General features: G+C 42.9%; 2 protein-coding genes across 5 annotated transcripts in view; both read left to right on the top strand.

Annotated features, from left to right (window-relative positions):
• LOC144686547 (inositol polyphosphate 1-phosphatase-like) overlaps positions 1 to 8,638 on the top strand; it is a 70,505-nt gene extending 61,867 nt beyond the window's left edge. For both annotated transcript variants that reach the window (XM_078551874.1, XM_078551875.1), the window contains one exon: positions 4,764 to 8,638. In XM_078551874.1, coding sequence (XP_078408000.1) covers positions 4,764 to 5,313 — 550 coding nt within the window. In that variant the 3' untranslated portion in view covers positions 5,314 to 8,638. The remainder of the gene's footprint in view (positions 1 to 4,763) is intronic.
• A 15,054-nt stretch (positions 8,639 to 23,692) lies between these two features.
• The window catches only part of mfsd6b (major facilitator superfamily domain containing 6b), a 74,101-nt gene continuing 72,597 nt past the window's right edge, over positions 23,693 to 25,196 (top strand). The window contains exon 1 of one of the 3 annotated variants that reach the window (XM_078551866.1): positions 23,693 to 23,950. The gene's annotated coding sequence lies outside the window, so the exon portion shown is untranslated. Of the gene's footprint in view, positions 23,951 to 24,795; positions 24,924 to 25,196 lie in introns of those variants that run through there. The other 2 variants (XM_078551867.1, XM_078551868.1) reach the window with 2 other exon arrangements.

The raw sequence follows: 25,196 nt of genomic DNA, 5'->3' as shown, positions 1-25,196 counted from the left end.
ACCAGCTCAGTGAAAAACTGACATCAGATTGGCCGCTTGTTTTACTTTCCATTAACTTCAAATCGGGGGTGGGGGTGATCTGATCGTATCAGTTGCCTACTGAGGTCCCTTCAAACCTGAAGGTTGTAGCACCAATCAGCCAATCTTGTCCTTAAACATTAGATCTGGCTTGACCACATCAATCACCGTGCTATTTCCCACTCTACAGCCAAATTCATGATCGTTCTGGAGGGTAAGGAAAAATCCATTAATTTACACCCCCTCCAACCCCCTTGTTTCACACCCTCCACTCTCACTTCCAACAGCAAGAGTGAGGAGATGAATCTCATCTCAAAGATTGAGACCATCATTGCTCAGTCACAACCAGCTTCTGCCTTGCCCTGGCAACCCTCCAGCTCCTCACTCACATTGGTCTGCTCCCCCTGCCATTCCAACTTTTGATCTTTCAATTAAAATAATGTTCAACAACATCCTTTGGCACTCTTTCAAAAACCACCATCGTCACCCCACTTCTCAAAAGTTCGACCTGATTACTCTTATGTTCTAATGCAGCCAGCGCATCACTAAAAATGGCTTTTCTTCCTAACCATGCATAGTCACCTCCAATGTTCCACAATGATCCAACCTTTCCCTCCTCTTCCCTATTTATGTACTGACCTCTGCATGCCCAGCTTTCCTGTGTATTGCTGACGGAACCCAGATTTATCTCTCTACCATTTATCTCATAACCAGGACCACCCTGGACTGGCTGCCAGACACAAAGTCGAAATGGAGATCTGGAAAACTGATCAGTTTCTCAGATGCTTCCCTCAACAGCATTCCAACCTCCAACATGTCCACAACTCCACCATCCACGTCTGTTTGCACTAAGTTGCACTCTCCCATCATCTCTCGCCCCCACCCCCAATTCCCACCACCAACCTATTAAATTTAAGATCCTTATCCTTATCTACAAATTCTTCCAAGACATCGCCTCATTCTACCACCAATACTTCAGCCTTACAACCTCTTTTGCACCCTCCGGTACCCTGGTTCTGTTTTTTTTTCATCTTCTCCTCCCTTCTCTCAACCATTCATTGGAGAATCTTTCAGTGCCTCAGACCAGAATGTCCTCTGTAAATCCTTTCCTCTATTTCCCACTCTGCCTTAAACAGTTCCTTACAGGTTAGATCCATGTGAAATCGAAAAAAAGTTAAGAAGTGGGCAAATGGAGACATGCAGAATTCAAAGGCAGGGTATAGTGGACAGAATAAAATGACATTCTGACAAGGAGTGTTGAGCACCATATGAAACATGTACTGCTTAAGAGACGTAAGTGACAGAATAAATCCAAAGTCCAACACATGCTGGCAGCCTGTTCTGTGGACCTAAGGACTGTAGATGGTGCTCTTGTAAAATAATTAGATATCATCTAGTGCATAACCCATCATTATAGGTTAACTGAGCAGAGATAACTGACTCGGCAACAGCAGTAGCACCTGTATCAGGAGGTCATTACTAAGTACAGCAGTTTGTATTTCCTTCATGTTATTTTTAGCAAGCTGGACATCTGACTCCATTGCCGTTCCTAAATTTTAAACTATTCAAGAAGTAGTGTTGGGCATAATCTTTAAGATAGTTTGTCAATATATACACAGATGCACACACTCATGTATGCACTCCCACACTTACACCCTCCCCTCAACCCCACACACATTCATGTTATACGTAACAGGCCCAAGTGTTTTTATGAAGCCAATACTAATATTTAACAGTGGTGTTTTTTGGGTAGGAAACATCACAATATATTTAAAGTTTTCTTGATTTCCACCCCCTTCCCCCCAACTGCTTCCAAAGCATCTACCCACCCAAGATGATGGCTGGAGTACAGCTCTCTGGTCTCGGTCAATGCTACTGCATAATGACATACGAGCTATTGCAGGAGAGATTCACTGAGTGACTAAATTCTGACTCTCCCTCCCTTTACTTCCTCTTCTAAATCCAAGGAATTAATTAGTTAATTTATTAATTAAGTGGTAGTGGACAAAAGAAGCAGCATTGAATGGTTTTGCCAGAGCAAAGTAAGGCCTGATAGCACATGATGTGGTCCAGTCAGACCGTTGTTAAACCTGGGAGAACATTAGAAGCAGCATTAGGCTATTTAGCCCTTCAAGCCTACTCTGCCATTCAACAAGATCATGGCTGATCTTCTACCTCAACTCCACCTTCCTGCACTATCCCCACATCCCTTTATTCTCTTGGTGCCCAAAAACCTGTGAACCTCTGACACAAACGTTGAAGATGCTGGAAATACTCAGCAGGTCTGACGGCATCTGTGGGGACAGAACCAGAGTTAACTCTTCAGGTCTGTAACCTCAGTGGAACTGGCACTTAACTTAAAGGCTTAACAGGGTGGATGCTAAGAAAGTGTTTCCCCTGGCTTGGGAATCCAGTACAGTGTCGCAGAGCTGAGGTGAGGAGAAACTTCTTCACTCAAAAGCTTGTGAATCTTTGGAATTCTCTACGCCAGAGACCTGTGGATACACATGGAGGATGTTCAAGTCAGAGGTCAATAGACTCAAAAGCAAAAAGCTACAGATGTTGGAAATCTGAAATGAAAACAGAAAATACAGGAAATAGTCAGCAGGTGTGGCTGTATATGTGGAAAGAGAACCAGTTCTGCTTTTCTAATACTCCAGGATCATTCTGTAATGTAAAGTTAACTCTTGTATCTTCTGTTCTCTACCAACTGTCTCCTTAACTCCTCTCTTCTGCCTTCTCTACCTTTGACTTCAACAGCAGTTACAAGCAACTGTCAGATGATCCATTCATCTAACTCTGCTGCTTTCCCCCATTCCCCTTGCCATTCTAGCCCTGAACTCACATCTGTCTCTACTTTCTCTGCTGTCTCCCATCATACTTTCTCTAAGCTCATCTCATCCATAAAATCCATCTCCCTTCACCCTATTCACCCCAAGCTGCTGACACATAACTTCATGTCCTGACTCCCATGCCAGCTGGCATTGTAAATAGTCCCCTTTCCTCAGGTACAGCCGCTCTTATCAAAAATCACCATTATCACCCCACTCTCAAAAATACACACTCCATCTGTTCTTACAGATCACCCCATCATCTCCAATTTCTCTTTCTTCTTCATGGACCTTGGACATATTGTAGCCTCGCAATTTGATGGCAATCTTTCCGTCATCTCTGTCTGTGAATCTCTCCAATCAAGTTTCCACTCTTACCACTGCACTAAATGGTGCTGAGCATTGACACAAATAAAATCCTCTCAAGCTGTGGTGTATTATCCCTCCTTGGCCTGATTGATGGCCCTGCAACCTTTAACTCCACCTTCCTTGATTGCCCCCCCTCCACTGGTCCAGCTCATGAGCCTGCTTTTAATTGGTTCCATCTTACCTATCAGATCATAGCCACATCAACTCCAAAAGTAACTTACCTTCCTGCCCCTGTCCCATTACCTCTGGAGTTAAATGAAGGTCCACATTTCCTGCTTCCTCTTCCTCATCTACAGTTAAGCACTGGGAAGACCAAATCCACTGTCTTCAACCCAACCACAGATTTCATACACTCGCCACCAGTCGTATCTCCAGCCATTGCCTCAGGCTGAACCAGACTGTTTGCAATGTTAGCATCATATTTGACCCTGAGCTATGCTTGTGCCCCATAAATTCTTCACCACAAAGACTACTTAGTTCCATTTCTGTAATATCAGCTGTCTCTGCCCTATCTCATCTGCAGCTGAACACCTCAAGCATGTTTTATCACATGCAGACTCGACTTTGTAATGTTTTACATCCTCTCACAAACTTCCCCAACTCTCCACAAACTGGCCAAATCTTATCCCATACCAAGTCATCAATCACGCCTCTCATTATTGGCTCCGGGTTCTCCAATGGCTCAAGCTTAAAATTTTCATTATTGCATATTAACCTCATCTCTGTTTTGCCACTCCCCAATTCTGTAATCTCCGCCAGCTCTACAAACACACCAACCACCTTTCGCCTTCCCATCACCTCACCCACCCACCCCTTTGCCTTTGGTTGCCTAGGTTTCATGCTCTGACGTTTCCTATCAAAACCCTTTCACTTCTCTCCTTCTTCAAGACACTCTACCTACCTCTTTGACACGTTTTTGGGCACCTCTTCTGATTCTTTTTTGACTTAATGTATAACCTTCTTGATTGTGCTTCTGTGAAGCAACTTGGGACGTTAGCCCACATTAAAAGTTTTACATAAATGCAAGTTTTTATTGTAAGATCAGTAAAGGGAGGCCCTCCTGACTGCAAAGTGCTAATTATCTTTTATTATTTGCCAAATATTATAAGACATGATGCAATTTGTGTGAAATTACATCATTAGATAGTGTTGTGGAGTCAATAATGTATGTTATCAAATTGGAAATAATGGGTGTCTAGTCTCTCTCCACACAGAAAAATTAATGCCATACAGACTGAAATACTTCTGCAAAATTTATAAAACATATCTATGTAGTTGCAAAAGCTACTGTGAAAAACATTCAAAACAAATGCTTCATCTGGTAATTTTGGACACTTGGTACTACCATTTTTGTTAGGCAAGGGTGCTAAGGGATACAGAACCAAGGAGGATAAATGATGTTAAGATAGAGATCAGCCATGATCTAACTGAATGGCAGAACAGGCTCAAGGGACTGAATGGTGCTCTCCTGTTCCAATGTACTTTTTCTATATAAATGGGTAAAAATGACAAATCTTCATTTAATATTATCACCTTTCTTCTCAGATGGAGAGGACAGTACTTCTGGGGGCTTTCTTATAAAGATATCAACATATGTTCACTGCAAAATCAGGATGTAAATGCTACTTCTGAACCAACTGATGATGTGTGCAAAGATCCAAGGCAGGATGAAGACCTGCAACCTGGAGACGATAATTTGTCAGCTGTCATTAGTACAAGTGAAAATGAAAGTATCAAGGCGGCATTGTCCGTGCTGCGGTTATACTATGCAGCTGGTGCTGGCTATAAGAGCCTCTGTGCTGTGCAAGGCTTTGTCAGTGTCTATCTTTTGTCTGAGGACACCACTTTCAAATGGGACTGCTGTGCACCTCATGCTATATTGAGGTCTTTGGGAGGAGGAATGGTAGACTTTAGAGAATGCCTGAAAAGAAGGAAAGATGGTAATTTAGACGAACTTCCTGAGCTGATCTATAATACACCAGTGAACGGGGCCACTGGGGTTGACAGATGGGCCAATAAAGGGGGCTTGGTAGCTTACAGGTGTCCCAAGCATTTGAATACCATTATGAGCATCATTTCTAAAGTAAACCTCTGATAACAGTTACATTTTTAAATTGCCTTTCCATTTAAAAGGGTAGGTAATGCGTTAAAATGCATTACAAATACAGTACAGTACATGCATCATGTTTGGACCTCATGCTTCAGTCAGCAATAGAATAAAACCAAAGGTAATCTTGCATTATAGAGTCAGGTTCACAGTATGAAATTTAAAGAGACATTATATAGTGTTAAACAAAAATCAAGAACACTGGCATGGAGACTAAACTTTAAGATCGTAAGATGACATATTTAACTACTGTGCAGCCATGAACACTATAAATGCTATAAATGTATTATATATATATTCCAGTGAAACTCAGACACTGAGTGGAATTCTAACCATGGCGCACTGTTCCCAATGGCGGAATGGGAAGTGGGTGCCACTTCCACTATCTCGCTTTTTCATGGTCTCCGTGCAATTACAATTAAAATTTAAAGTGTAGGCGGCGTGCACAGGAGAGATGTAATCATGCAGTGAGGGAAGCTTTTCAATGGTGAAACCCGCTGTCAGTTGACAATGCTGCAGCTACGGGTGAGTTATAAAAGAGCCTCCTGGTCAAACAGGGAGACTCTGCATCATGGCCAAGACTTTCCTGCCCATCTCCATTGTCATTAACATAAGGCTTATTGAGATAACAAAGATGTTTTTCAAATTTAAATTTCACTTGTAAATATTTCACGTTACATTGGTTTCACTTTATTCATGTTGACATAATTGTTATTTGTTGAGATTAGCTTAGTCAGAGAATTAAATACACTGGCATACCTCATTGTTGGAATGCATTGATGGTTACAGGGGAGTTAGGGACATTTCTTTATAGTGGAAGAAACAATGATGTGTTTTTGCATTCACTCTTCATTGAATGTTCATGTTAGTGTGCAGTGTTGTACTCGCCACTCTGTGGGACATGGTTGAACTTGCAGACTCAGATGACCCCCTTTTCTCTGAATTGTAAAGGACATTGCCTGAGATCACTCTCAGCGGAGACAATTGAAATATTGTAGGTGAACCGAAAGCCCTGTAAGGATTCTGCCAGTCAACATCCTTTCACATGTGACAATACTGACATTGGGCTTTAGGCCCCTCATTTTCTTACCTTGACTGACCTTTCCCACACCCCCAAGGCACCAGGTCCTTCCCTCTTCTACTCCTCCATGCCCCACCCTATGTCCTCCCTTTGACCTCTCTTCCACTGCACCATGCCCTTGACCCCACTCCACACCACTCCCCTCCTCACTACTGGCTCACCCTTGCCAGTACTGAGTTCCCATGCAAGCTGCCACTTTCCTGCTCCCCTCCCTTATCTTGCAGAGATCAACAAGAAAAACTGCTGACCTCCGACGCAACTGCACAAAGCCGACAGCTGCACGACACCTTTAAATGAATGTGAACTGGGTGCCATGAGATTCTGTGCGCCACTGACTTTATTTTGAAGGTAGGATGTAATTGTTAAAAGTTTTACCCTAATGAGTATTCATAGCATGCAAATGTATTGCAATTGAGAAAGCGCCACAAGACGGCATGAGGCTCGACACACCACAAAGAAGCCATTGACTGGACCTCTGCATCTCAACCAGCCATCAGGAAATCAAAAATTCGGCTCCCACCTAATTCAGTCACCCCGCATGCCACATTTCCCACTCTTGCAGGCTCTATAAAATCACCCAGCACTGGATGTAAATCAAAAACAGTCTAGAGGGCTAGACCACTTCATTATTTATGGTAAAAAAATATACTGTCAATATTTTATTTTCAAATTCACACTCAGGTCAGTAAGCTCACAGACTATATATAAACTATACCTGACGATTCAGATTAATTCCAAATTAAAAAGTGCCAATTAAATAGATCAAATTAAAGTGTGCCAACGTCCATTCAATTTAAAAGCTGTCTGAATCAGACCTTTTCTCACTTCCAGCCTGGAACACCTTGACATATGGATTGAACTACTCCCTTTTAATACATATTTTGTCCTATGAATATATTGTGCTTCAGAATATTTTCATCAATTTATGCATTTTAATTTCACTTTAATGTAAGCATAAAATAATAATGCTTGGATTTTATATAGAATCTTACCATGTTAAAATAGTTGAAAGCAGTTCACATGAGGAATTGCCTTTTGAAATGAAATCACTGCTTTGTAGGCAAACAAGCTCCACCTTGGGGGCAAGACTCATGCTGTGCAAATTGAAACATGTTTCCTACAGGTGGAGAACAATTGGGATCAGAGGCCTGGCTGATTTTTGGTTCACTCCTCCTTAGCCATGAGACACTTCCCAATTGCAGCACCCCTATACCTACCCTGACTGAGACCAGCTCACTCAGCACAGGCCAGGGATTGAACCTGGGATCTGCCTGGTCTGTGTAGCTCAGTGCTGCACCATTCAGTGCACTTTCCCACTGAACTAAAAGGGAATTATTTTAACTATTATCCTTTTAAGATATTACTTGCACTTGTAGCTAAAGGAATTGTATAAATACCTTGTTGAGATTATGCAGTATAACTGGGACAATTCTGCAGATTCAGACTTTGATCCCACGTTAGGCTTCTAAGATAAAATGCAGTAGCTGCTGTGTTTGTTTCTTCACATTTTTTCTTTGGAGAATAGTGTGAAGCAGTGGAAGGATTTGCAGGCTGATTAAGAGATAGACCAAAGCATAACCATGTTTATATCAGCCATAGGGTAGTCCTATATGGCGAGAAGCTTTTATAGACTCCTATAATTTATACGATGAATAGGGGCCACCGTCACACACCAGGCACAAATATTCCCTCCGGTTTTCAAACCAGAGTTCAGAGCCAGAGTTCCAATCTGCATTCATCAAGACTGTCTGGAACCTTCTATTTGGAACTCAGGAATACTAGCACTAAGCCAAAGGCTTGTTGACATAAGATGCAGTGTAAACAGCAAATAAGGTTGAATAAATTCAATTAAAGCAAATCATATGTATTAATTGGTGCTAATAATGAAGTGCAACAGATTTAAGGGACCAAATCTTTCCTCTACATTGTCAATCAACTAACCAGACTGTCCACTAACTCTCCAAAATGATTTCAATATGCACAAAACAATAGAAAAGGATCTGTTACCTCTTTTATGTTCTTCGATTCTTATGCATTTATGTTTTACAGTAAGCTCATATGGTGTATAGTTAAACTGCAACCTTTACTGAGAGCGAATGCTGTTTTACTGAACGTTGTGGGCCAAGTGGGTAAAGAAAAGCTTGTTAATTGTTTGTGGCAGCTTAAATGAGCTTTTTGCTAAAAATATACATATGTGTATAATGATATAATTAAATAGTGATGTTACCAATATTGATGTGCAATTTATGTGTAAGATACATCTAAATTATATCAGTAATTTTACCGAGTGTTCATGGTGTTGTTGGACAAATGCCACTCTTGAGCCCAGAGTTAGTTAAATTTAGAGAATCTTTATTACTAGCATGCAGGGGAATGCTTCAGTGAACCAAAGCATCACAAAGAGCAATTATAATAACATACATTTATACACAAATACAGCTTCAGCTGGCCACATGCCCAAGCGTGTTTTGTCTGCTCATGGCTTTCATGTGTCCCTCGTAAACACACACCACCATATTCTTGCAGACAAGCAGGCTAGAGAAACAGAAAGCAGCTTGGGCTTATCAGCTACAGTAACTTCATCTCTGTACACATATAGAAAAACAGCAGCAGATGTGTAGGCCAAGGGTTGTGGTGGAAAAATAGAGCAAGAGAGACAGCTTTCATGAATATAACTCACTTTATAACTCATGCTAATCGTATTAACTCTTTATTCCCCACATCAATGGGAAAAAGTGAATTGTGAAATACATATATAAATCAAGGATGCAGGGGGCAGTAAATTCTGCGCACTGCCTCCTGTGTACTTACTCCTATGTGCTATAGGCACGTGATTATATAGAGACTTTCTCATGACTGAACGCTTATGCATTCTACTCTATAGCTATTCTGTTCATTGTATATTCATTAGATCAAGTTTCTACCCTCTCCTCCTCCAACAATTTATTCCTCTGACCTCTGCTTTCCTGATTTGAGGAAGTTACTTATGTTGCTTTGTTGCTTTATAGGTGCTCCCTCCCAAGCAGACATTCCCCTTGTGCAATTCTAGATCTGATCTTGCTCCTGCTTCACCTGACATACATAGATGTACTTTTCTTGAAAATTCCCCACATTGTAAACAGGAAATAAAGGATTGGATGTGTTTACGACTGCCCACCCACAGTGTACCGGGATCATATGCCTCCATGTATAAGATCCATTAAAATCGCACAGACCAGGGGCTGAACTTGAGGCCTTTCTGTGATGACACTTTTAATGCATTTTACATATGGGACCGAATCTATCAATGAACAAGTTTATTTTTGTCAAATGTAGCCTGAGATCGGACTCGTAGGTTATACTGTCATTGTGAAAGCTTCTGTTGACTCCTGGGGGGAATTTTCTCGTGGGTGAGGGCGTGAGTTTGGGTTGGGTTTTGGGGCGGAGGGGGGGCGTTGGGTTAACTCTTGGAGACACGTGAGCTTGTTGAGAAGCTGACTCAAACCAGCTGACTTCTGCATTTAACTCCAGAATGTTAGGCTGGGTGTGAGAAATCCCCTCAGTAGAAGCAAGTTGTCAATTTCAGTATGTTTATCACTCAATTACAGTGATATCAACATACCTTTTGCAATTTAACTGTGGGTCTGCGTGTTTCCAAGCTTCCTGAAACTTGCCACTGAAAACAAGGCAAGAACACAGCAACAGTTATGGGGGCTGAAGGCATGACGGGGAAATATGCCAAGAACTACTGAAACCGCACAGCTGCTTTCTTGCCTATTTGTGAAAAAAGCTTTGCTCACAGTAATTGCGGTGAGAGGTTTTACAATTTTGTAAGTTACTTGTACAATTTTGAAGGTGTCATCTACATTTCGGAGGTTTGTACGTTTGATCAGCACTTTGGAGCACTGATTTATCAGATCAGGATGGGTGCCTCTTATGCTATGTTACTATGGACCTCAGATGAGGGCCAAGATAATCAATATCAGCAACATTATCACCACCAGCAGCAACACCAGTGACAGCCTGCTGCTCACAGACCTGCAGACAGGGGGTCAGCAGAGAGATGCAGCTCACAGGAGGCCATGCCTGTACACAGGGGCTACAGGCAAAGGATAAAGTTCCTCAACATGTCTAAACACCAGTATCTAAGGAGGCACAGGGTGTCAGTGGTGGCAGACATTTGCAGCCTTCTGGAAGGATTCCTGCAGCCAAGTGGACCTCAGTAGCTACATTTTACCAGCAACTGTCAAAATTACCACCACCCTCAACTTCTTTGTCTCTGGACCCTTCCAGGGCTCTGCTGGAGACATTTGCAGGAACCCGCAGACTGTGGCTCACAAATACATGAAATAGTTGACTGATGGCTTGTTTGCCAGGTATGGGAAATTACATGCACTCAATTGCAATGTTTCCAGTCAGGATGAATGGGCCCTCGTGTTTGCGGCTCTGCCCGACTTCCCATAGGTGAAGGGCATCATCGACTGCACACATGTGGCAATTAAAGCACTTGTAGATCACTCGGGAACATTCATCAATTTCAAGGGCTTCCACTCCAACAAGGTGCAGCTGGAGTGCAAGAACAAAAAAACTTTATGCACATGTGCACAAGATTTCTGAGCAGATATCATGAAGCTTTCACACTGTGTCACTGCACCTTCCCTGATCTCTTCACACCTTAAGAAACACGGGACATCCACTTGAAAAGTGACTGTTAAGACCTGTGAGGAACCTGACCAACGTGGCCCAGGAGTGATACAATGAGAGCCATGAGACATACCGATGTGTCACTGAGTAAACTACGTTTATGCTCATGATGCACTCCTAGTGCCTGGATAGATCTGGAAATGCCTTTCAATACACACCAGTAGGAATCCCTAGAATAGTTGTAGTGTTTGCACAGCTGTGAGGTTTGGACCAGCAGGAGTAACAAAGTACAGAGCACAGAAACTCTTCAGTCAACTCTGGGGAGAAGGAGTGGGCTCAAAGTGATGTGGGCAATACACCAGCAGCAGTGCTCAATGCTGCCTGGGATACTGGGATCAATGTTTCCTTTAATTTTTTCCATCCATGTACGGAATGAATTTTGTTATGTGCGCCACTATCAAGGTAATGTGGGGATGTGCCACTAGCCTAAACAAAAAACCTATATATATTTCCCAGTCTGACCTATATGTGATACCAGACCCAAAGCAATGTGGTTGACTCTTAACTGCCGTCTGAATTAGTCTAGTAAGCCACTTGTCAAGAAGGTGGCTCACTACCATCGTTTCTAGGGCAAATAGGGATGGGCATTAAATGCTGGCTTTTTACGAGCAACACCTACACCCCATGAATAAAAAGTACTTCATTGTCTTTGGGAAGTGCTGAGGTCAGGAAAGGTGCTACATAATGAAAATTCCTTCTGCATAAAAAAAAATTCTGAAGTTGTCGTTGGTTCTTTTGCCAAATCAAATCAGTGTCTTCTGGTTCCTGGCCCTCCCTCCAACGGGAATAGTTTCTCCCTATCTACTCCCTCCAGACCTCTCTTCATTTTGAACAGCTCTATCAAAACATCTCTTAATCTTCTCTAAGGAGACCAGCTCCCAGCTTTTCCAGCCTGTCCACGGAAATGAATCCCTCAACCCAGGAACAATTCTTGTGAATTATTTCTGCACTCTCTCTAATGCCTACATACAGCCTAATCTGCAGTGGGACACCTGCTATTGACTTGCCAGGATTTTTGCAGGTCAGCCCATTGTGCGAGAAATCACCTTGTTTCCCTGTTATACCTTTTGTTTGAGGATTAATTATTAAAGATTCTCGACTATCTGCAATAGAGGAGAAGGATGCCCCATATTGCTGAACTGAAATAATGTTTACAGAACCACACCCCCCCACCACCACCAACGCCCCAGCCCCATAAAAGAAAACAAAGCAAAAGCACCATCAGAACAATCAGAAGAGAACATGTCTCACTCAATTTGACAACTCTTACTTGGTGAAGCTTATTGTCTTCAGTTGTCAGGCATAAAAAGTAACAAGTAAATAAATGGACAGTGATTTCTGGCATCCATTTGGTTCTGTAGTCCAATGCTTGAGAGAGCTAACTGGAACAACGCATGAAAAAACATAAATTCATCTTCTGGATTTTATTGTTTCTGTTGGGTTCTTCACACACAGCGTGAAGTTGTTCCTCTTTTTGGATAAAGCCATTTGTTTTTGCGAAGAAAACATTAAGCTGAACCCCCCCTAAAAACTGCTCAACTGTTAAGAAGGTTGCACAACAAAAGTAGGCCAGCAAAGACCCAACGCTGTCACCAGTCTGGACTGAGTTATCTGGATCTCAGCCACTGCAGTTAGCTGGGCAATACAACTATTCTGATAGGGTAGAGAGGAGGAAAATCAAGCAAATTCTCCATTTGTGGTTGGTATAGAGACAGGATTAGGCTGATCTGAGCACTTCCGAATCATGGATCCAATCACTTTCATTCGGCTCAAGCCTGCCTTACCCTCTCCTCACAGGCTGACTGACTAGCGGCACACTCGAAACTCCTCCAATCACAGCTGCATTTTTTTCTGCTCCCTCTTTCCAGCTGCTTGAGCTTTTGAGGTTGGGGGTTTAACAATCAGTCCCACCTCTGTTGTGTGTGGCCTATTTGTTGCAACGCACAGGAAATTCCAAATAGTTGTGCACCTTAGAGTGAGCATAGACCGGGATACTCATTATTGTAAAGTTCACTTAGGTCCCACAAGTCCAGCCATCTGATAACCACATGCACAAGCTTCTTCACCACCTCCCCCACTGATGTAGGGGCAGACTCATCATCAGGACACGAGGCAGACTATGGGGTACTGACTCGGTTGGGGCATGGAGGGGAGGGAGAAGAAAGTGTACTGAGTGGGGGGGGGGCTTTGAAATAAGTCTCCACTTCCATGTCCCCTTTCACCATTCTCCCTCTCATGTCCTGCCTGCACTTCCCGTTGAGCTAGACAACACTTTGCTGCAAAGCAGTAGGGTAATGATGGCCAAGGCTAAGGTATTATGAACCCTATTTAAGCTGGAATTCATAATGCGCAAGCCATTGGCGAAGGCCTGCATCCATTCACATGATTGCTTGTTTGATGCTCCAAGCAGTTGGCCACTCTTTCTATGGTCAACGGTACCATCGCAAAGTAGGAATCCTGCTTTGGACGCCATGAAGTAGGCTTCGTAGTCTTGAGTATTTTAACAGCAAGCCTTTATTAACAACTTATAGCTATATACATATATACAGTAGAGGGTACCGGTACAGAGCTGACTCCATCCTAGGTCTTTACTCATCTCTAGACTGACCCTAGCTCTGGGTCATGTGCCTTCTTACGTCACTGTGTGGGTGATATACATCAGTCCCACATTAACCCTGTATGTATCAGACCCTACTACGACAGCAAAGGTGTGTAAACTCATGCTTGAGTCGGTTCCTCCAAATGCACAGATTGCAGCTGGAACACCTGCCAATATATTGCACAACCCTTGCTGCTGCTCCAAAAGTACCCTGTTTGTCCATGTCTTTGAGATATAGCATCTACATCCAGCTGAGCAGAGCCTGCAGTGTCCTGTAATTCCGACGCGGACTCTCCACTGCTGTCCCTGATTCCATCATCTGCTGAGGGGTTGTTTCCTCTGGCTGGGAATCTAGAACATGGTCTTAGGATAAGGATCAACCATTTAGGACTGAGATGAGGAGAAATTTCTTCACTCAAAGGATTGGAAATCTTTGGAATGCTCTACCACAGAGGATTATGGATGCTCTTTCATTGTATTTAAGGCTGAGATAGACAGATTTCTTGGCTCCCAGAGGATCAAGGGATATGGGGAGCAGGCAGGAAGTTGGAGTTGATTCAGAAGTTTGGCCATGATGGTGTTGAATGGCGGAGCAGGTTCGACGGACTGTATGGGTTACTCCTACTCCTATTTCTTATGCTTTTATATTTTTATGCTCTTGTGCACTTTATGATGTGTGAGTCATCAGTTGAGAATATCTGAGTTGGTATATGACCTGCATGAATTCTGTAATTGTGTACCCTCAGAGGAAGGTGACTCTTGAAGGCCTTGTTGGAGACTAAAGGCATGAAGTAGAACTGTCAAGTTAAGAATGTTTTAAGTGATCATTACGGAGATGATCTTCATGGGACAATGAAATATTAGTCCTGAAATTATTCTGTGCATTATGGGCATATGAAATCTTAAATTCATTTATTTGAAATTCCCCTCTCTATTGCTTAATGGTGGTGTTAACCTATTTATTGTAGATGGGATAGTGCTCCCATTAAAATAGTAGATGAAGAAACTTCAGGCAAATGTTTTAAGTGTTCTTATGGTGGTGTGCCATGCCATAATTTCAAGAAACTTTTTCAATTCTTGAAAAAACAATTTTTAGATATCTTTTAAAAATCTAACTAACAGCTACCACCTCATCTTTTATGGTTGCAATCATGCTATTTCTTCACGATTAATATTTTCTTTCTCACTACCCTTTCTGACATCAAGTTCCTTTATTTGCTCCATTTCTAAATTGTCCCCCCAGGAAGCTTGGTTTCCTCTTTCAAGCCAAACATTTATTTTCCATCAACTATTCTTGAACTTCAAATCTGCCAAAGACTTGAATACTGCTTCCACATCTTAGGGATGCTCTTGCGGCACCTGTTGTTTTATAGGTGTTTTTATGCTTGCTTGTAGTTGTGCCTCCACTTTCATAAGAGTGCCGTATGTGCATTGCTTTCCTTTTCACGTTTAGATTGGAAAACCAACCTCACTATAGAAGGATTGTGCTTTGCTTTTATATATGCAGTTCCACGGAGATTGAATGTCTGACCTTGGCTTCCATTGTTTACCTTCTCAAGGTCAGCCACCGAAAGCAGAACTGTAGATCATATATTCTCAATGGTCTATGGGTACCCATGGAATAAGAAACCTGGCTTGTTTCACACATTGAAATGCAGCTGATAGAGAGAGACTGTGGCTCCCTCCTCCCAATTTGCTCAAGTGACCTGAAATTTCCTGGAAAGTTTCAGTGTAACTAAGGTATAAGAGCATAGTTAGATTGTTAGTTTTTTTCCTAGGAAATTCATGTGGAACTGATTCACACTGGAACACTGCTAAACATGAATGTTGTTTGCATTCCTTTCGAAATACTGTCACACTTATTTACATATTTCTGCCCCCATGTAAGTTTTCTGGGTTTACGCAAATAAGGCACTGGCATAGATTGTAATGAAAAGCCAACTACTGCCACGAGTTATTTATGGGCATATTGAACTTCTTAAGGAAGACTTGTGTTTTTTTAAAGAAACATAAACAGGACACTGAGCAAAAGATGGCTGATAATGAAAAGTGACCACTTTCTGGAAAATTCCTATGTGGATTATACTGACAGACCTTGTTCTGAGAGAACATAGAATGTCACACCTGAAAAGGTGTCAGGGTCTTCTTCAAACAGAAACACTTGAAAGGGAGATGGGAAAGGTGCAAAAGATAGAACTTTAATCACCTGTGGTTGCAGAGACAAAAGACTGATTTGCACATCTCAGCAGTCACCCAAAAATTCATCATCTTTTGATTTATATCTCAGAATGTGTAAATAGTTCAGATATGAATGCAAGATGACTTTTTCCTCTTCTGGAATGCATAGGGAAAAAAAGGGTTAAAAAGCTAACTGTGGAGCAGTGCAGTGTGTGCTGGTATGCTGTGAGAGTGAGAAGGCCAACTAGTCACCCCTGCAGTTGCAGGCGAAGTCTCTCTCTCTCTCTATTGCTGGAGGCAAGGCTCAGCAGAAGCCACAATCAAAAAGGAAATAAGACAGTCTCTTCAGCTACCCTGCAGAACCAAGTTTCTCCAGCGAAACTGCCAAAGTCAGCTCTACCAGAATCACCCAACTTAATGGCTGCAATGTACTGCCATCTACGCCGCACAGACAAGCCAAGGACTAATTTGTATATTTTTTTAACCTTTATTTGGACCCTTAACTTCTCATTTCTGATCTGTGTATATGTGTGCTGCATTTTTATTATTTTTCTCGGGTTTTAGTAACTAATAAACTTACTCTTTCTTTGACTCAAGAAAGCCTGGTTGAATTGGCTCCTTCTAAAAAGTTTTTTTTATTCATTGGATGTAGGTGTCACTGGCTAGGCAAACATTTATTGCCCATCCCAAATTGCCCTTCTTCAGAGGGTATTTAAGAGTCAACCACATTGCTGTGGGTGTGGAGTCACATGTAGGCCAAACCAGGTAAGGACAGCAGATTTCCTTCCCTAAAGGACATTAGTGAACCAGATGGTGGGCCAGGGAGGGAGGGATCCCTTTCAAATTAACCTCGCTGTGACCAACTGAGGGGGTTAAATAAAGAATAGAGTCAGCTCATTCCTCCTCACCCGGGAGCATAACAAAATTGGGGTCCCATTCAGGAAGTTAACAAATTGGGGGACCTCACCCAGGGACTGGTCGTAATAAATTGGGGGCTAGGTGCCGGAATAGTCCCCACAAACAACACAAAAGAAGTGGAATGGGGAAAGTAGATTTTCCCCTTGAAACCAATTTTTTAAAACCGCAAAAAGGTTTCCTTGAGCCTGCTCTATTAAAGTGTAAAAATGTTCACATTTGATGCCAGTGATTTTACAGACGGAAGGGACATTAGTTATGAAAATTTAACAGTTCTGTCCCTCGAAGAGTCAAAAGAGCTAGTGAGACACTTAGGATTAGAAGTTTTCCCAAAGCCAGAAAACCCAAAATTTAAAACAGGTGGCCAACTGTGGACAGGTGGAAATTGAGGATGATGAAATGGATAGAGTAGCGTTAGAGAGATTAAAATTAGAGTGGTGAAAATTATAATTTCAGGAAAGAGAGAAGGGAAGGGAAAGAGGAAAGATAGGAAAGGGCATCGAGAGAAGAGAGAGAATTTCAGGACAGAGAGAAGGAAAGGGAATTTAAACTAAAACAGCTTGAGCTGAGGGACAGGAATCCTACTGTGTCCCATGAAGACACCTCTAGTTCAGACTTAAGGGCTGAGGCAATCCATTTTGCTCATTTAGTCCCTAAGTATGATGAAGCAGAGGTGGAAGCCTTCTTTTTCGAGCGGTTATCACAGCCAGTCCAACATCATGTCCAACGTACTACTGCAAAGAAAACTTTCAGGAAGAGTTCACAAGGTTTACTTCCTCTTGCCTGTGGGAAGTACCTCTGACTATGAGGTAGCAAAAAGGACTATTTTAAGTGCACACCAATTAGTGCTGTAGGCGTGCCATCAGAAATTTCATATGCTCAGGAAATGGCCTGACCAGACGATGTGGAATTTGAAAGCCTTAAGCAACTTGCTTTTGACCAGTGGGTGCAGGCACTTAAAACAGAAGCCACTTATGAAAACCTTTGTGAAATAAATCTCCCTGAGGTGTTTAAAAACTCCATACCCTTCCCAATAAGAACACACCATGAGGAACAGAGGGTAAAGGGCCAGGCAGGCAGCCACGTTGGCTGATAATTATGAGCTGATCCACAAACCCTTGTTCCAGAAAAGACCCTCCCCTAGTCACCCCCAACCAACTAGAAAGGATGGAGGTGGGGAGGGTGATAGAAAACTGAGCACCCATGGGAAAGAAAGAGGTGCTGGGGGTCCTCCTCAGGACAGGAAGGGTGGTGCTGAGATGAAAAGTGAGGCCAAGAAGCCTGTGTGTTTTAACTGCCAAAAGGTAGGGCATGTCCGGGCCAACTGCTGGAGGTTATGGGAAAAAGCAGTGGTATTTATCAGGACATATACGTCCCATGCAGAGAATGGGAGTCAGTCAGAGAGCATAGAGACCAGGGTATGGCTCTGACTGCGGCTGTTAATCCCTGCACTGGCACTTCTGAGAGTGCAGATGAGGTTAAACAAATCCCTGAGAGTTACAAGCATCTTGTATCTGAAGAAAGAATGGCCACACTTCCCCAGGGAGAGGTGAGTAAGCCTGTAATAATAATGAGGGATACAGGGGGCAACCAAACTCTACTGCTGGAAAAAGGCATGATCTTTCCACCAGAGAGTGCAGTATGTGCCAAAATATTGGTAAAGGGGATTGAAGGAGGGTACATGCCAATCCCCTTATACCGGGTGCATCTGGAGTGCGACCTTGTGTCAGGACCAGTGACCATGGGAGTCAGTTTGTCTGTGGATGGGGTCAACCTGCTCCTCAGCAATGAACTCGCGGGCTCAAAGGTAATAGTATCCCCAGTGGTCTCAGAGGAGCCAACTGAGATCAGGGAGACAGAACAGCTGCAGGAGAAAGTGTCTGGCATTTTCCCTGACTGTGTGCTAATGCGGTCTCTGGCCAGACAAGCTCCGTCAGTGGAGGCTGAAGTGGCATTGCAGACAGAAGATCCTACAGTCTTGTATCTGAAACCTTTTTTGGAAGTCTAGAAGTCCCTAAGGAGGTAATAAATAGATCTTCCTTGAGCGGCCCAGCAAGCTGACCCACTGTTAAAAACGTTGGCTCAGACTGCACCCACTGAAGCTGAGGCAGAAGCAGTCCCTGAATGCTATTACATGAAAAAATGAGGTGCTAATGAGGAAATGGAGACCCCCTCACTGACCTGCAAACAAAGAGTGGACAATGACCCACCAGGTAGTGGTGCCACCAAAGTAAAGCAAGGAAATATTATGGCTAGCTCACAAAATTCCGGTGGCTGGGCATGTTGGTATACACAAAACCCAAGCCAGCATCAGCCAGCATTGTTACTGACCATACCGGCACAGGGATGTAAAAAGGTTTTGCAGAACCTGCCACACCTGCCAGGTCATGGGAAAACGTCAACCTGCAATAAGACCTGCACCTAAGATTCCCATGCTGGCTTTTGGGGAATCATTCAGCAAGGTGTTAGTGGACTGTGTGGGGCCCCTGCCCAAAACAAAAGGGGGCTACCAGTATGTCCTTACCATCATGGACGTGGCTACTCACTTCCCGGAGCCTGTTCCCCTGAGAATCATATCTGCCAAAACAGTGGTGAGGGAATTGACCTAATTCTTTACCAGGTATAGTCTGTCCACTGAAACCCAGTTGGATCAGGTTCAAATTTCAAGTTCGAAATATTCCAGGAAGTCATGGGTAACCTGGGCGTGACCCAGTCAAAGTCTTCAGCATATCACCCACAGTCACAGGGAGCACTAGAATGGTACCACCAGACCCTAAAAACAATGACCAGGGCATACTGCCATGAGTACCCCCATGTCTAGGATAAAGGACTAGGTTTTATTTTGTTTGCTACCAGGGACTCACCCAATGAATCTGCTGGTTCTACTGCATTTGAACTAATTTATGGGCACCAAGTGCAAGGGCCTCTGAAACTAATCAAGGAGAGGTTTTTAGAACAGAAGGAGGGGTCTCCATGTTAGACTATGTAACAGTGTTCCGAGAGCGACTCATGCGAGCCTGTGATGTGACCTGAGAACACTTGAGAATCTTCCAGACAGCTATGAAGAAACAGGCAGACAAACATGCCCGGGCCCAAACCTTTCAGCCAGTTGGTGCTCCTGGACCCTTAAAAGCTCAGTTCAGTGGCCTGTACAGAGTAGCAAAGATGCTCGGGGAAGTAAATTATCTAATTGAGACCCCAGATCAGGGAAAAAGCAAAAGCTGTGTCACGTCAACAGGATAAAGTAATATCACAGCTGGGAAGGGGACAAGCAGGTAACAACCTGTCCCATTGCCACTGACCTAGAGGATGAGGGTAGCAGTGGCTTGATGAGGCCATTCATTACATTTAAAGGCTTATGCAGAGACAAACCAGGCTGCATCACACTAGCTGTACATGATGTGGATGTGGGAGATGCCCCTCCCATAAAGCAACATCCCTATCATCTAGGGCCAGGAAAGCTGGCCCAGGTTTGGGAGGAGATTAACGACATGCTGGAGCCCCAACTAATAGAGCCTAGCAGCAGTAGCTGGAGCTCCCCAGTTGCGCTCATGCCCAAGACAGACGGTTCCACAAGGTTCTGCATTGACTACTGAAAAGTTAATGCAGTGACCAGAGATGACCTCTAGCCAAAATCCCACCTGGAAGGCTGCATAGAAAGCTGCTTACTTTACAAAGATAGATTTACTCAAGGGATACTGGCAGGTTCCCCTTACTGGCCATGTGAAGAAAATCTCCACCTTTGTAACTCCGGATGGATTATATCAGTGTTGAGTCATGCTATTTGGACTCTGAAATGCCCCAGCCACCTTTCAAAGGCTGATGAACCAGTAGTGGCAGGCTTATCCAATTGTGTAGTGTACCTAGATGACCTCCTTGTGCACAGTGACACCTGAGAAACTTACTTAGAGCTAATGGAAGCCCCCTTCCAAAAGTACAGTCAGCTGACATAGTGGTCAATCTCGCAAAGAGCAAGTTCACTAAGGCTTAAATGACCTATCTCGGACATGTAGTGAGTCAAGGACAAGTACTGCCCAGGGCTGCAAAGGTACATGCAGTAGCACAGTTCCCCATTTCCACAATGAAATGGAAAATCATGAGGTTCTTGCGAATGTGTGAGTTCATTCCAAACTTCAGCACTGTAGTCACCCCACTGACAGACCTACTACAGAAAAAAGCAAAGATAGTACGGACTGAAAAATGCCAGACAGCTTTTGAAAAGCTGAAAACAATTTTTATAGGCGAGCCTGTGCTTGAAGCTCTGAACTTTAACCAAGCATTTTAAAAAGCCATCAATCTGAGTGGCCTCGGGGTAGGGACTGTCCTCCTCCAGGAAGATGAATCAGGGATAGAGAGACCAACTGGGTACTTCTCCAAAAAACTAAACAAGCATCAGAACGGTCCTCCACAGTGGAGAAGGAAACCCTTGGTTTATTACTCGCTCTCAAACACTTTGAGGCATATGTCTGAAATGGATACACAGAGACCACAGCCTATATTGACCACAACATTTTAACATTTGTGGAAAAGTTTAAGACACAGAATGCCAGGTTATTCCATTGGAGTTTGTTTCTCCAACCGTGACACTTAAAAATCACCCACATTGCCCGGAAATCAAATGTGATTGCAGACACCCTGTCCAGAACTTAAAGACACCCAGTTAGAACTGAAGGAATAATATTGACCAAGGCTAGGAGAATGAGTGTGTGTGTGTGCGTTTGTTGCTTTATATTTTCCCCCTTGTAATGAAATGAGGATGAATCTCATTTCATTCATGGTGTGGGAGAAGTGCCATGAAAAGCCAGTTATCACCACAAATTACTTATGGGCATATTGAACTTTTTAAGGAAGACTTGTTTGTTTTTAAAGAAATGCAAGCAAGGACACTGAGCAAAAGATGGCTGATAATGTAAAGTGACCACTTTCTGGAAAATTCCTATATGGATTATACTGACAGACCTGCCCTGAGAGAGCATGGAATGTCGCACCTGAAAAGGTGTCATGGCCTTCTTCAAGTAGACACACTTGAAAGGAAGATAGGAAAGATGCAGAAGACTGAACTTTAATCTCCTGAGTTTGCAGAGACAAAATACTAATTTGCATGTCTCAGCAGTCATCCAAAAATCCACCTCCTGTTGATTTATAACTCAGAATGTATAAATAGCTCTGATATTAGTGTAAGATGACTATTTCCTGTCCTGGAATACACAGGGAAAAAAGAGCTAAAAAGCTAGCTGCAGAGCAGTGCAGTGTGTGCTAGTATACTGTGAGACTGACATCACAAGAACAACTAATCACCCCTGCAGCTGTAGGCATAGTCTCTCTTTCTCTCTTTGGTGGAGACAAGGCTCAGCAAAAACCATAATCAAAAAGGAAATAAGACAGCCCCTTCAGCTACCCTGCAGAACCAAGTGTCTCTAAACCAACTGTGAAACTGCCAAAGTCAGCTCTACCAGAATCACCCAACTTAACAACCGCAACATACCACTGTCTATGGACAAGCCAAAGACTGATTCATATTTTAAAAAATTTTTATTTGGAGCCTCAATTTCTCATTTCTAATCTGTGTGTGTGTGTGTGGTGCATTTTTATTATTTTTCTTGTGTTTTAGTAACTATTAAACTTACTCTTTCTTTGACTCAGGAAAGCCTGGTTAAATTGGCTCCTTCTAAAAAAATAAATACATTTGGGCTGGGAAAAGGTATCCATGGGGTTGGGGGGGTGGTGGGGGGAGGGATCCATTTTAAATTAACTTTGTTGCGACCAACCGAGGGGAGTTTGGTAAGTTAATAAATTGGGGGACCTCACCTGGAAAGCAATCATAACAAGATTTACACCCAAAAAAGTAAGCACAGAACAGCTGGAAATCGCCTGCTATTGGCATAACTGAAATAGCTGGAGCTTTAAAGTGATTTTCTTGTGATTTCAATTTTTTTCTTACTGAGACCTGAAATAGACTAAAGGGCTGTCAGCCTTGGTGCAATCATGATTTTTCAGCTCCCCTTCACTCAGCATTCAGAAGCACAACACTACAACTGTGAATACACCTCAAAAGATACATATCAGCCATAAAGCTCTTTGGGGCATCCTTAGGTTGTGATGGGCTCTATATTGCAATATCAATGTAAGTCTTTTTTTCACTGAGCAATGGGAACTTTCCAATGGTAACAACCCTGTTTTCCATAATAATAGAATAGGATGAGAAGCATATTTTGCAAGCCGTTCTGAGCGTGAGGCACCATAGAAGAAGACAGCAGCAAATGTAGAACTCATCTCTGTATCAATCTATCTGAGATTGTTTGATGCTGCTTTTTACATTGTGGCATAGATAACCAAGTTCAACAGGAAATTTGGGCATTACGTTCATCTTTAAAAATTAGTGCAAAAGCCCATGCAAATTTTGTTGCAATTTCTGCATAAGCATGATCCAGGACCTTACAATCCATTTTTGTAAAAGGACGTGAGAAAGGATGTGAGATTTATGCATAGATTTCAGATATTTTATAGGGCAGAACATGTTTTGCAGTGTGTTATTGAGGGCAGTAGTTGTGTGATGTGTTACATGGCCAGTACATGGAGGGGGGGGGGGATGTAGGGCAATGCTTTATGTTGGGCTTTGTGCATGAAAAGCACTGCATTATGCAGCACATCTGGCTTTCTCCCCTTACTGTTTATTTTTGATATTTTGACGGCCGCTGGTGATCACTTTATTTTAAATTTGCAAATCTCTCATGGTGCATTGAGCTATGTGGGGGGCTGTAGGCGGCGTGTGTATCCTGTGCTCTGCTGGATGGCATGGGTTGCATTGTGTTCTGGTGCACCATGTTGTTGTGGCTTGCGATGCATTGTTTTGCAGTACAGTCTGCTTCGCTGGCACACAGTGCGCAAGGATGCAGTGCTCAGTTCCTGCCGCTACAGCTCACTGTTACAGGTGGGCCCTGACTCCGGTGCTGACGTCTTGGTGCTCAGGTCGCGCCCAAGGCACCCACCACCGAGCATTGACATCAGCAACGAAAAGCCACGATTCCCTGTCAAAATGGGCTGACCCGCCGACATGGATAGGTTAAGTGTTGCGCCTTTCTGTCAGATCGTAAACGGGTAGCCTGAAAGTGACTGGTGGGCACAGGATCAGGTCTGAGGGACTCGGCTCTCTTTACCTTTCCCGTAAGGTGAGATCTGTCAGTCCTCTTGGTTTGTGCCGGGGGTTGTTTTGAGAATTAGAGCGATTAGCTAAATAACATAGGGTTATTTTTTGGGGGGGGTGTGTGCGGATGTTATTTGCGATTAAAGTAAATCCAATGTATACAGACCTTGTTCAGTTAAGAATATGAATGGTGCATGTTAATGAAATATGACCTGTGAACAAACCTGCGTAGAAACTAGAAGCCATCACTTTTTGAAACAGCACTATTTAAAATAGAGTTTTAATATTTTAGGAGGGTTTATCACATTTTAAAAATACTTTAAAAGCGTGGCTTCTGAGCTTTATGGTTATAGAGCTTCAATCCGCATCTGTTTTTTTGTTGGAAAGCTTGCTTTCATTTCTTGTTAAGATCTGTTTTAATCAAGTGTAATGTTAAGAGGAACAGCTGGATCATGAAACCTTTGTGCAGTTCCGATAGTCCCAAAAATGGGACCGGGTTCCAAACTCCCAACGGGTCAACACAGCTGCAGGTTGAAAGTAGGTGTATCCGGTTAGAAATATAACCTTTTAGACTCTTTTCCTTCTAATGCTGCGTATGGACGCGTTAATGCAGTTGCAATAACTCTCTGAAGGAAATTCGGGTTGGTTTAAAAAAAAAGACATTTTTTCTTTGTGTTGCTGGGGGGTGGTTTGTGATTAAGTAACACGCCTAGAATGTAAACCTCAATCCGGACTTCCGCAAACGTAAGAGCAGCAAGATGAAAGAAAGATAAACAGCGGTCTTTGCAATGTTTAAGGAAGAAAAACAAATAGAAGGAACTAATAATCTCGCTTGCTCTCCTTGCAAGCAGGGTCAAAGTGAAGCACCTGTACGCTAGTGCCCAGATTCTTTCACATCGAATGTTGAACTCTACTTACTCGTGGGTAGCTCAAAGGATTTTTAATGCAGTTGGATAATGATTCCCTAGTAAGTTTATAGAATTTAGGTAGTGTTAAAGGTACGTTTTTATATTTATTTTCAGGATATGGGCGTCGCTGGCAGGGCCAGCATTTGTTACCCTTCCAGGTTGCCCTTGAGAAGTTGGTGGTGAGCTTTCTTCTTGAGCCACTGCTGCCTTTGTGGTGAAAGATATGGTCCCAAAATGCTGTTCAGTGGAGAGTTCCAGGAATTTGAACCAGTGACAGTGAGGGAGTACAATAAATCCGGTCAGGATGATGTGTGATTTGGAGGGGAACTTGCAGGTAGTGGTGGTGTTCCCATAACACCCACA

The sequence above is a fragment of the Cetorhinus maximus genome, chromosome 11 (genome assembly GCF_964194155.1).
Source record: "Cetorhinus maximus chromosome 11, sCetMax3.hap1.1, whole genome shotgun sequence".
NCBI classification, from domain to species: Eukaryota; Metazoa; Chordata; class Chondrichthyes; order Lamniformes; family Cetorhinidae; genus Cetorhinus; species Cetorhinus maximus.
Note: the sequence above shows the minus strand (reverse complement) of the source record. Positions and strands in the feature narration are given on the sequence as shown.